Source organism: Dama dama, chromosome 15 (assembly GCF_033118175.1).
Source record: "Dama dama isolate Ldn47 chromosome 15, ASM3311817v1, whole genome shotgun sequence".
Classification (NCBI taxonomy): domain Eukaryota; kingdom Metazoa; phylum Chordata; class Mammalia; order Artiodactyla; family Cervidae; genus Dama; species Dama dama.
Window position 1 is genome coordinate 44,684,768 of NC_083695.1, and position 13,048 is coordinate 44,697,815.

Genomic DNA, 13,048 nt, shown 5'->3' on the forward strand with positions numbered 1-13,048 from the left:
ACTCTCAGGGGACAGTTGCTCTAAAAACACCCTCACCATTGGCTTGAACAGCCACCAGCCATCTCCTGAGCTCTGGGGCAACAGGAAGTTTTAATACACAGAAACTGAGTTCCCGAGAGCCCTTCCCACATTCCCTTTCAGTGGCCTTGCTCACCTGGCCAGGGTGGTTGGTTTCGTGGCAGTTCTTATCAGCCCAGCCTGGGAGGACAGGACTGGGATTGCCCCAGTTGCCACTGTCGCCTGCTGTCCCCGCCCTGTTTCTCCAGCATGTCCTGCCTGGCTGGGAGTCTCAGAGTGATGTTTCTCATTCGCAACTTTGCCCTGGGCCAGGCTGGCTCATGCCCTGACCCCACTCCCTCTCTCTGGGCCCTGCCCAGCCCCCAGCCTGCTGCCACCTTCTTGTGATCTGAACATATGCCTCCTGCTTTCTGCTCACCCTGTTCCTTGTTCCTTCCTCCCAGGCACCATCTCCTTCCTCTCTCTCCAGGCCCAACCTGCAGGTCTGGAGGAGTCTGTGTGGCTAGAGAAAGGGACAAGAATGGCTGGAAGGGAGCGGGGGCAAGAGTGTACATGTGTCTGATTGGTGGTACAGGTATTCCCTGCTTTTCAAAAGTTTGCTTTATTCCACTTCACTTTCATGGGAGACCTACATTAATTAGTAACTGTTTTCAGTAATGGAAAGAAATTCGGAGAGTTTTACAAGACAAGGTAATTGTTTCTTTACACTATTTTGGTTTATGAAAAGGTTTCACAGGAATGCTCTTCTTTCAGATAGTGGGGGTGTGACCTGTATTGGATCCCATTTGGTGGGTACAGCAGATCTACATTAGTTCCATGTTGCCTGATCTCAAGAGCCTGGCACACAGAAGGTGCTCATGAGATGGCAGTGGGAGGAATGAACAAATGCCGAGTGAGCCCTAAAGGGCTGATATGGGAGCCTTTCCTATCCTTCGAGCATGCAGTGGGAGCCAGGAAATCCCTTCCCCTTCACAGCGGTCAAGCCTGAGCCGCAGAGACTGGACAGCCCAGCCAGGCTAGGCCAGAGAGGATGGGGAGGGAGCATGAGAGGACCCAGGGTGTTTTGAATGTGCCTTGTATTCATTTCTTTCTCACTCCCCCAAACTTCTCTGCCTCGCACTGTGTACCAAAGAGGCTCCAGTCCAAGTGAGTGAGCTAGTGATGGTTCTGGGAGGAACCAGGGTAGTATTCATCCGTCCAGCTTTACTGGTTATTAAAATACTGTAATAGTTCTGTGCTGATTGACTAAGAGCTATTGTCCCAAAGCCCTGAGCCCCAAGGCCCCAGCAGGCTTGGCCTCTCCTCTGGCTTCCCACTCCCCTATAAACCTGCAGTAGAATCAGCAACTGGATGATCTCTAGGATCTTACCCTAGGGCTGGTTCTGACCACTCAGTTTTGGTTTTTAGATATTTGAAGTGTCATTCTGTGTATGTGTGGTGACCTTGATTTGAAGTGTCTGGTCTCCTGTGATCGTTTTGCTTGTGGCCCTGACTGGTCAGGCAGGCTGAGACTGAAGCTGTCCCCTCAGTGTGCCTCGCACTGTGTGAGCCCCCAGCAGAATCCAGCAGAGATGCTGCTACCCAACTCAGTGCCACCCCCTCCCTCTCTCTCTCTCCTGCAGGCAGCCATGAGATCCAGCCGTCCTGAGCCGGATGCCCCGGACCCCCTCAGTGCCCGCCCTCAGCCCCTGTCCCGAAGTTCCTCCAGCCTGCTGGGCGAAGGCCGGGGGCAGAGGCCAGAGTATCGCAAGAGGGCCAGCACCACTGTATGGCAGGCCCAGCTGGGCGAGGCCAGCACTGGTGCCCAGGTCCCGGAGGAGGAGGGGCAGCAGGCTGAGCGCAGGCAGCAGGCACGGGCCTCCAGCCCCCAACCGCAGCCCAGTGCCGTGGGCCACTGGCGTAGCAGCACTGTGGGCAACGTGTCCGCCATGGGCGGTAGTGACCTGTGTTCCCCGCGGGACCCCAGCGCCGCCGCTGTGCAGAGGAGCCACTCGGACCTGGTTCGCAGCACCCAGAGCCGGGGCCACAGTGGTGCTCGAAAGGCCAGCCTCAGCTGCTCAGTCCTGGGCAGCTCGCCTGTCCATAGGGCTCGGCTGCAGCCCAGCAGCACCTCTGGCCAGAGTGGCCAGACCCCTGCAGGCTTGGAAAGGGACCTGGCTCCAGAGGACAAGACTTCAAACTCAGCCTGGACACTGGAGAGTCAGGAGGGGGTGCCACCAGCTGCCCTGGGAGGCACAGTGACCCACAGCAGCAGCCCCAAAGCCACCGGCCAGTTGGCCACCACCTCCTGCCATTCGTTGTCTCCAGCAGCCCTACTCTGTGGCATGAGGGAGGTGGGGGCCAGCAGTTGCTGCCATGGCTTGCCTGCCCCAGGGATTCTGGCCTTTCCCAAACTAGTGGCTTCAGTGAGTGAATCTAGGCTGCAGGCTCAGCATGGGGTGAAACTCCAGTGTAGGTTTTCTGGGGGGCTTCCTGGGCATTCCCACTGCTGTGCCCACCCTTGGGGTCCCACCGGGTTAGCCATGGAGCCTAGTGCCAGGACCAAGGATATGTGGACCATGACCTCAGCAAGTGACTTGGCCCCAGTCTTGGCTTCCCCTCTGTCAGCCCAGGATGCTGGTGTGCAAGCAGCCCCCAAGGCAGTCTGCAAGGCAGTGGCCACTAGTCCACCTCTGGAAGCCCCCGTGGCCCTGCACATGTTCCCTGAGGTGACTCTGGAGTCCAGCCTGGCAGAGGCGCCATCTCCTGTGCGGGACGTACGGTGGGATGCTGAGGGCATGACGTGGGAGGTGTATGGAGCTGCAGTGGACCCGGAGGTGCTCGGTGTGGCCATCCAGAAGCACCTGGAGATGCAGTTTGAGCAGCTGCAGCAGGCCCCTGCCAGCGAGGACAGCCTGTCTGCTGAGGGTAGAAGGGGGCCACTTCGAGCTGTCATGCAGTCCCTGCGGCGCCCCAGCTGCTGTGGCTGCTCCAGTGCAGCTCCTGAGTGAGGAGCTGCAGCCCCTGGAGCTGCCCGGGGTGCATGGACTCAGCCCCAGGGACAGTTGGGTCCCCATGCTCTTTGGATCCACAGGCACCCACCGACATGTCTCTGTCCTCTGCTGCCTGCAGATCACAGGACTGCAGTCTGTGGGTTCCCTGTCCCCGGCAGTTGGGCTAGTTTTTAAGGGCTTGATTCCCAAGAGCCACATGTGGGCTCTGAACTTTGGGACAGTTTCAACACTGTGCATAAGGGGGATCCTGACCTCTGTAAAAACTCTTGACCTTCTATCCAGTCTCTGTTCAGAACTCTGCCATGATTTCCCCCAGGCCTCTTTGTGGCTTTATTTTCACAGCAGTGCTGAAATACAACAAATTCCTGACATAAGAGCTGGGGTCTCAAGTGGCAAGGGCTGTCTAAGTCTTCAGGGAAGGGAACTGACATTGTCGAGGCTTCCTGTGTGCCACACGCTTGTCAACTCACTTTCCTGAGTCTTCACCGTGTTTTATAGACATAACCACAGACATTTGGCAAGACTGCAGCTGCCATGCCCAGGTTGGACAGCTCACGGTGGTGGGCTAAGAGCAGAGCCGGGGGCTGGCTGAAGCCTGGAGTGTTTTCCTGCAGCATGTGGTTGGCAGAGCAGGGCAATTGTGAACAAGAATTTATTGAGCCCATATTCAGTGCCAGGTTTTGTGGATTCCTTGGGGAAGAAGCTGCCTGTGCCCTTGTTGAGCTCACAGTATGTGGGATGGGAGGGCTCTGAGCATTATAGAGGGCTGCAGGGTACTTCTCGGAGCTGACCCCCTGGTAGATCCTTGTGTTAGGGTCTGGCAAAGGTTAGTGCCCTGCTGAGAGTCACTTGGCACGAGAAGTTGGAGTCAGGACCCACATGCAGCCCTGCCCGTGACATGGTCCTGTTCCTGGGCCCCTTCTGCACCCAGGATCCCAGGATCTGACAGCCAGCATACTCCCCATCCCCCAGGGACCAGTACTCTTGAGGTGGAAATGTCTAGCAACAGTGAGTTAACTTTTAAAGCCGTAGTGACCACAGGCCAGAGAAACCAGGTGAGAAAGGCATGTTTCAGGTCAGAAACCATCCCAGGACCCAGCATGGAGCTTTCATATTCCAAAATGTGACTTTCTCACTCCCAGCTGAGGCTGGGTAAACTGCCACTTCTGCTTGAAAATGACAGCAGATCAGAGCTGCTTCTGAGGGTGGGCCTGGGGCAAAGGGGTGGTGTGGTGTGCAGGAGGGGACTTTATCTCCCTTTTAAAATATGATCAAGCAGGTTGTCATGCAGTCATGAGGGTCTTGACACCATGTCGCCTGGGGTCCTGGGCCTGTCCATCCCTCCACGTGTGGAATGGAGCAGGCGAGTCCAGTCTTGGGAGTGACAGGTGGGCACCAGGGTGTCCTCATTTCTGGCCCTGCACAGGAGCACCAAGAACTCCAGTTGTGGGGACACAAGGGGAGGGGTGATGAACTGGCGTAGGAAGTCACCTTCACACAGGGCCAGAGCTGAGCAGGGTCTTGAGGACACAGTGGGGCTGGACGGGTGGGTGAGTGGGACACGGCATACCAGGCAGAGAGAACAGCCTGGCCAGAGGCTTTGGAGGTTCCTGTCTTGCCCGGGTTGTGGTGAATCATTGAAGTACAGGCTGTATTGGGGTGCTTGTCAGGTTGGGAGGCTGGTAAGGGGGTCCCAACTGTGAAGCTCCTGGTGTGACTATGGAAAGGGACTTTATAAGAGCTGTGGATGCAGGAGTGGGGCCAGATTTCATTACAGTAATATCCCTTTGGCTGCCATGAGGGGAGGTTCATGTGGAAGAAGTGGGAGGCGGAAGCCTGGGCGGGGGAAGGGGTCCTTGGGTATGGGAGCCAAGGAGGGGCCTGTTAGGGGGAAATGGAGTGGGTAGCTGGGGCTGAGCAAGCATTCTCATACACAGTGTGTGGTGGGTTTGGGAAGAAGGAGGAGTTGCAGAAAGCTGAAGTTTCCAGTTTGAATAAAAGGAGATGAAGCTACCACGTGGGACAAGGTGGGAAGCCCGGGAGGGGCAGGTAAAGGGCTATATGCCCCAGGGCTTGGTGGGCATCAGTGACACCCTTCATGAAGAGACTTTCTCCTCTGTCCTACACATATCATCATGAGTTTATTCTCCATATACCACCTCTACATGCTACACCAGGTATGCCAAGATGGCAGGCTGGGATGCACCCTGAGTGGGAAGGGCTAGTCCAGCCACCCACCTGTCTCATCACAACTGAGGTGAAAGTTTGCAGAGTGGTGCTGGAGTCCAGCCTGGCCTGTGTCTGACCTTGGTGCTAGGCGTAGCTGGGGCCCACAGAACCCTCCCACCCCCACCCCCGGTGGGTAAGCTTGCCACTCCCAAACAGTGGAAAAAGAATGTCCTTGGCCTCACTAACCCAGGCTGCACAGCCTCTGTGGACAGGTCTACTTGGAGGAGCTGAAGCTTAATTTCCAAATTCAACCTGGAGACCCAATCCAGCACCCCACTTCCTGGGCCAGGCCTGACTGGCAGTGGTTGAGGGTCCCAGGACATGGCCACCGGCTTCCTTTATAGGTCTTCTCCTTTCAGACTCCAGATTTCTGCCCAGACTTTCTGGGACCCCATCAGGCCTGGCTCTGGGAGGTGGTGGATTTCATTGTGTGTACATTTGTTTTGTTTAGAATTTGAAATAAAGTAACGGAGGTCACAACTTTGCAGGGGAAGGATTTTGTTCTGGCAGATTCTGTCCTTTAGTACGTCTTCCAGATTCTTAGAGCTCCCTGTCCAGGCAGGAATCTCCTTCCCTCATCTCCAGGGACTCTCCCTTCTGTCCATTGGCTCTCCACCCTGGCAACCTGGGCCCCCGATAGCAGAAGCCTGGCTCTCTGATGCTTGTCCCCTGTGGGCCTGGCCAGGACAAGGGCATGCATCTCCTGTCCAAGTGCAAGTCTGCCATCACCCTCACAGGGATCACCAGTTCACCTGGGGGAGAAGCTGTCCCTGCCAGAGCGTAGGCTACTGGTGGCCTGAGATCATAGTGTCGGGGGAGGGAGAAAAGCAGAGAATGGCCCTATCTCACTGAGACGTCACCTCCCGAGTTAGCTGAATTGGGTCTCTGTGCCCCAGAATTGGATTTTTATTTCACAGTGGTCCAATGAGGTCTTCCCAATGCAGGTCCTGACACAGGATATTTAGGGGATACTATAGCTTAGTGGTCTAAAACTTGAATTTGAATCCTGGATCTCACCTATAGCTTTGAGACCTTGAGCAAGTTACTAAAACCTCACTGATCCTCAACTTCCTCATCTGTAAAACTGGGATACTAATGGTGCCTCCTTCTTTGGTTTGCTGCGTGGAGTAAATGAAGAACCCACACATCTACTGTTGCTGAGTACGGCTTCCACAGCCACCAGTAGGGGGCTAGCTTTTGCCCTGCTAGCTTGAGTCTGATTAAGGCCCACATTCTGTTTCCTTAACTCTCTTTCGTTAAAGAGCCTCTTTCCATGTCCTTCACTCTCTGCTTTGAAACATGCTTGAAAGTGAAAGTGTTAGTTGCTTAGTCGCGTCTGACTTTTTGGGACCAAATGGACTATCGCCCACCAGGCTCCTCTGGCCATGCAATTCTCCAGGCAGGAATACTGGAATGGGTAGCCATTCCTTCTCCAGGGGATCTTCCCGACCCTGGGATCAAACTCATGTCTCCTGCATTACAGGCAGATTCTTTAGTGTCTGAACCACCAGGGAAGCCCTGAGCCCTACTTGGGACACGTGTATTCTGGCCCTGGTCCTCTGAAATGCTGGCTTCCAGAGCCATGTTAAGGAGAACCATCCCACCTCTCACTGCTATTCTGCAATAGGCTCCCCAGAAGCTTTTCATTTTCCAACATCTTTCTTAAGAAAAGATACAACATGCTTTCTCAGCATCCTATAAACATGGCTTAGGAAGCACAGTGCCTCTCTTAGCATCCATTCCAGGAGCAATTGGGAGGCTCTGCAGGGCCTGCAACCACTGCCTTGGTACTCTTTCTCCCCCACCCCATATTTCTCCTTACTTATTTTTCACTTTTATCTTTTTAATTGCGCCAGGTGGCATACATGATCTTTGTTTCCTGACTGGGAATCAAACCGGTGCGATCTGCATTAGGAGCACAGTCTTGACTACTGGACTGCCAGGGGAGTCCCTTCCCCCACCCCACCCCCCGCCCTGTTGTTGTTTAGTCACATCTGACTCTTGCCACCCCATGGACTATAGTCTGCCAGGCTCTTCTGTCCGTGGGATTTTCCAGGCAAGAATACTGGAGCGGGTTGCCATTTCCTTCTCCAGGGAAGCGTCCTGACCCAGGGATTGAGCATGTATCTCCTGTGTCTCCTGCATTGGCAGGTGGATTCTTTGCCACTGAGACACCAGGAAAGTCCAAAGTACCCCCTATTTCTCTTTAATTTCAGTTCTCCCTTTCTCCTTTTCTGTATCATGTGCTCTTTGCCCCCAGAAGCCTTCTGCTGTTTGGAGCAGAAGGAATAAGGCAAGATAAAGCCTTGGCATAAAGGGATGGAAGCGGAGGTGGGACAGATGGTGGGGAGACAGAAGGCTTCTGGGGGCAAAGAGGACGATACATAGCTTTTCTTCCAAGGAGCACCCAAGGGACAAGTTGGGTGGGTGGTATCCATCTGCTGGCTTCAGGTAGGCCTTTTCTCTTTTATGTTTTCTTCTTGCTTGGCTTGTAATTAGGTTGGGGCATGGCCTGGGCCTCAGTAGGGACACACCATACTCTCTTATCTCTGCTTCCCTCCTGTGTGGAACTGGACTTGTGTCTCAGAGGCAGGGCTGGAGTCAGGGGGAGACTTCTGAGAAGACTTCTGAGACACTGAAAAAGCCTCAGTTAGGCCCAAGTAGGGAGACTCTGCTGGAGCTAGACTTTTCCATGGCTTACCAAAGAACTATACTTGGGGTGCTAGAGTCTAGCTGGGGAAGAGTGGAATGGCCTCTCACCCCAGGCCCATTTGCCTTCCCTTGTGGCTCAGCTGGTAAAGAATCCTCCTGCAATGAAGGAGACCTGGATTCGATCCCTGGGTTTTGAGGATACTCTGGAGAAGGGAATGGCTACCCACTCCAGTATCCTGGCCTGGAGAATTCCATGGACTGTATAGTCCATGGGGTTGCAAAGAGTCAGACACCCGACTGAGCAACTTTCATTTTCACTTTTCAGGCCCTCTTGGCCTATTCCCTTTAGCCTTCTGTTTCTGTTTACATCTCAGTTTTAGCTGTCCGGGGTCTGGGAAGGTAGCTGCCAAGGGAGCCATTTTGTTGCAAACGTTGTGGCTTTTGTAAGCCCAGTTTGTGTCTCTTAAGGAAGACTCTCTGGTTTGATCTTCTTTCCCTTCAGACTTGGGGGAATTCAGAGAGACTTCTTGAGAAGATTTCAACCCAACTCCCTCTGCCCTGATACAACTCCCTGGATGGCAAGGCTGTGGTCGCAGAGGGGCTGGGACCCAGAGCTGGTCGTCGGGCCCCAGGCATCTGATCAGGTTGGCCAAGGGAATTTGGTGCAGCGCAGCCAGCCGGAGGAGCCCGGGCGCCCCCTGGTGGCCACAGAATCGACTATCAGAGGCACCTGGGGGCGCAGGTTGGGAGCCGCCAACCCTGCCCCGCCCCGGGCGTTCTCGCGCGACCTTCTTCCCCTTCCGCCCTGCTTCGGAGACTCGGGGAGGGTGGGAGAAGGGCGGTCGCTGCCAAGTTCGGTCCCTCTGCCTTCTTTTCCCCTTCTGCCACTCCTGATTCTCCACGCCAACCAGGACCCCTGAGGGGAAGATTCCCGAGAGGAGGAAAGAGCTGGAGAAGATGGAGGGGATGGAGTCCAAGAAGGGCAGGGTGCGGCTGCGGGCGCGAGACAGGGGAAGGGGAAGCGGAAGCGGGGGTGGTGGGGCCAATTTCGGCCTTTGAGACAGAAGACAGCTTTAGTTTACTTACACCTCTGACTCCAAATGTGAGTTTTACACGTCCAGGGGGCTGGGTGTAGGAGTCTTATTTTGTAACCCTTCTGTCTTTAAATTTACCCGGAGTTTCTGAATGTGCGCTGTGGTCCCAGTCCATGAGCGTCCTCTTCCTGGGCCAAGGAGAGAGCAGGTGTGAACAGCCAGCAGTGCGCCTCCCGTCTTGGGGCACTGACCCTGTCTGCCAGAGGGAGGATAGAGGACAGTGGGCTTGAGGAGGGGGCTCCGAGCTAGGGGTGACTGACAGAGGGACTGGAGCCTAAAGTTCACTGAGGTGAGGGCTTATTCCTAGGGTCTTCCCCCTGCCACTCCTCGCCTGGCATGGTTTCCACTGCTCTGTCTGGTGCCCAGGGCCAGCTGGGTGTGCCAGGGGTGATGGCAGCCAAGAGAGAGGTTGGAGGCAGAGCCTAGTCTTTGCAGCCTGTCAGGCAGGAAGACTGGATAGAGCCTCTCAACTGAAGTGTGGCTGAGGGAGGTGTCTGGGACCAAAGCAAGAGTAGAACTTGTACTAGTTGCAGGCAGAGGGCGTGGCTGTGCCCAGGACAAGCACTTCTCTCTCATTCCATGCTCAGAAAGCCTCCCTATGGTGGTCTCTCCTTGAGGGCATCATTTTTAAGTTGGAGCATGGTTGCGTCTGTCTGCCTACAATGTGGGAGACCCGGGTTCAGTCCCTAGGTCAGTAAGATCTTCTGGAGAAGGAAATGGCAACCCCACTTCAGTATTCTTGCCTGGAAAATCCCATAGATGGCGGAGCCTGGTAGGCTGCAGTCCATGGGGTTGCAAAGAGTTGGACACAACCGAGCGACTTCACTCACTCACTATGGTTGCTTTACGCTGTCTGTCTCTCTGTACAGCAGAGTGAATCAGCCATCTGCATACACATATCCCCTCTTTTTTGGATTTCCTTCCCACTTAGGTCAGGCTTTCCTGGTGGCTCAGAGGTGCCTGCAATATGGGAGACCTGGGATCCATCTCTGGGTCAGGAAGATCCCCTGGAGAATGGAATGACTACTCACTCCAGTATTCTTGCCTGGGGAATTGTATGGACAGAGGAGCCTGGTGAGCAACAGTCCAGAGTCAGACATGACTGAGTGAATAACACTTTCACTTTTCCACTTACATCACCACAGAGTACCGGGTAGAGTTTCCTGTGCTATACAGTAGGTTCTCTTTAGTATCTGTTTTATACACAGTAGTATGTATATCTGTCACTCCCAATCTCCCAATTCATCCCATTCTACCCCCACCTTGCCCCATTGGTATCCATATATTTGTTCTCTATGTCATGTCTGCTTTGCAAATAAGATAATCTATATCATTTTTCTAGATTCCACATATATACTTTAATAAATGATATTTGTTTTCCTCTATCGCTGAAACTACAGTACTTTGGCCACCTCACGCGAAGAGTTGACTCATTGGAAAAGACCCTGATGCTGGGAGGGATTGGGGGCAGGCGGAGAAGGGCATGACAGAAGATGAGATGGCTGGATGGCATCACCATCTCGATGGACGTGAGTTTGAGTAAACTCCGGGAGTTGGTGATGGACAGGGAGGCCTGGCGTGCTGAGATTCATGGGGTCGCAAGGAGTCGGACACGACTGAGTGGCTGAACTGAACTGAACTGATCTGACTTAACTTCACTCTGTAGGACAGTTTCTAGGTCCATCCATGTCTCTGCAAATGACATAATCTTTTTATGACTGAGTAATATTCTATTGTATATAGGTACCACATCTTCTTTATCTATCCCTCTGTTGATGGACATGTAGGTTGCTTCCATGTCCTGGCTATTATAAATAGTGCTGCAGTGAACACTGCAGTGCATGTGTCTTTTTGAATTGTGGTTTTCTCTGGTCCTCGAGAACTGTTTTAATTGCCAATAAATGAATTATGAACCAAAAGTTATCTAAATGATGAGAATGTTTAATTTCTCGCTTAATTCTTAATTTCATTTAAGAATCTAGGAGGTCATTGTTCTAGAGAAGGCTCAGTGGCTCAGTGAAGATATCAAGGATTCAGATTCTTTCCATAACTGTGCTCTGCCATCTTCAGGGTGTTGGCCAAGGCTATCTTCATGGTCACTAGATGGCTGCAGCACTTCAGGCATTACATTCTCGTAATAAACACGAGACCTACAATCTGCCCCAAGAAATTATTGGTACACACAATTAACCAATTGAAAAAAAAAAATCATCTTTTTATAGCCTGTCAGTGAATGAAGGGAATGATAATAGTGGCTACCACACTGTGGCACTAGGAAATGGCAGGCGCGGTGATGATACTTTGCACACTATACCTTATTCACCTCTCACAACTTGCCCCACTTCCCAATGACAACTGAGATTCAGGGAGGTCAAGTAATTTGGCCTATTTTATGACCAGGAAATGAAGAAACTGGCATTCAAACTCCAGTCCGTGTGACTCTAGGCCTGTTTTTTTTTACCTTTTTAAAATGAAAGGAATACATATTTATGGTAAGAATCTCAAACAGTACTGACCTTGACTTTTTGTTTTTCAACACTGTATGTGTTCATAATAAGAATTTTAAATAGTGTAAAGTGTAGAGTGAAATTTGCTTTGCTCCCCTCTGGGCAGTTCCCACAGTTCCCACCAGGAAATTCCTCTGTAATCATAAACTCAGATTTCTAAATATTTTGTATAAATTAGGTCAATTTAGACACTTTTCTGTATTTGTTTTTAAAAATTAATGTATCTTGCAGATATAATGTTGCCATATATAGATTCTGCTTTCTTTGTTGTGGATACGTTGTATTACATAGAATGCAATTGCTTTTTTAAAAAAAATAATTAAACCAGTCCTTTCTGCTGGAATTTATGTTATTTCCTATATTTTTTGCTATTAAAACATGTAAAAATAAATACATTATATGTACAGTTTTGTGTGCATGCATAAGAATAAAATTTTCAACTGGTGGTACATGTAAAGTATCTATAGATAGTTGGCAAATTGGTCTTCAAAAAGATTGCACAATAATACTTGAAAATGCTAATTTTCTCAGACTTATACCAATGTTTGAGTCTTATCAAACTAATGTTTTGGCTAATTTGATAAGTGAAAAATGATATCTTAATGCTTGTTTTGATTTGCAATTCCTTTACTATGAGTAAGATACTGTTTAGCCAGGCGCTGCCTAGATGAGAGTTCCTATTTGGTCCTTGGAAGTTGTGTGATGTTGGGCAAGTTGCTGAGCCCCATGATTTCAGTTTCTTCCTCTGTCAAATGGGGATATGAGAATGGCCTTATTAGTTGGATTTCAGGATTTAATGACATCACACATTTAAAGTGCTAGCATAATTCCTAGCTCGAAATAAGGGCTAAGTAAATGTTGTAGCTGTTACTGTTATCTGCTTACAGACCACTTGACTCTGTTTATGATCTGCCTGTATATATCTATATTCCTTTTGTGTTGGATTCTTCTTCTTCTTGATTTGTTAGAACTCCTTTTATATTAATAACATGGTCCTTTACATATATGTTACAAGAATTAGGTTGGTGCAAAAATAATTGTGGTTTTGCACTGTTGAACTTGCTGTTGGATATTGGAATACATTTTAAAATAAATGTAATTATGTTATACATCATTTTAATGTGCATTTCTCACTTTATATTTTTTTGCTAATAACATTACTTGCCCTTTATTTTATATTTATTTTAGACTATAGAAGTGATGTTAGGCAAAAAGCAAGTTTGAGTGATTTTTTTTTTTTTTTAAATCAAGTTCAAAATGGGTCATAAGTCAGCAGAGAGAACTCACAACATCAGCAAGACATTTGGCCCAGGAACTGCCAACGAACGTACAGTGCAGTGGCGGCTCAAGAAGTTTTGCAAAGGAGACGAGAGCTTTGAAGATGAGGAGTGTAGTGGTGAGCCACTGAAGTCGACAACAACCAGTTGAAAACCATCATCGAAGCTGATTTACAGCTACATGAGAGGTTGCTGAAGAATTCAACATTGACCTTTCTATAGTTGTTTGGCATTTGAAGCAAATTGGAAAGGCAAAATAGCTTGATAAGTGGGTGCCT

General features: G+C 50.8%; 1 protein-coding gene and 1 long non-coding RNA gene across 4 annotated transcripts; both read left to right on the forward strand.

Annotated features, from left to right (window-relative positions):
* The first annotated feature begins 1,646 nt into the window (after window positions 1-1,646).
* On the forward strand, window positions 1,647-3,068 carry GPRIN2 (G protein regulated inducer of neurite outgrowth 2). Its single transcript, XM_061163062.1, has one exon. It carries the CDS (start codon window positions 1,647-1,649, stop codon window positions 3,006-3,008), a length of 1,362 nt encoding a protein of 453 aa, XP_061019045.1. The 3' UTR covers window positions 3,009-3,068.
* Window positions 3,069-8,698: 5,630 nt separating this feature from the next.
* LOC133070166 (uncharacterized) lies at window positions 8,699-12,607 on the forward strand. 3 transcript variants are annotated; one of them, XR_009696089.1, is made up of 3 exons: window positions 8,699-8,879; window positions 9,918-10,161; window positions 10,387-12,607. It is a non-coding gene; the product is annotated as an uncharacterized LOC133070166 (long non-coding RNA). The 3 variants fall into 3 exon arrangements; XR_009696088.1 differs by having other exon boundaries at window positions 9,918-10,060; XR_009696087.1 differs by having other exon boundaries at window positions 9,918-12,607.
* The last annotated feature ends 441 nt before the right edge of the window (window positions 12,608-13,048 follow it).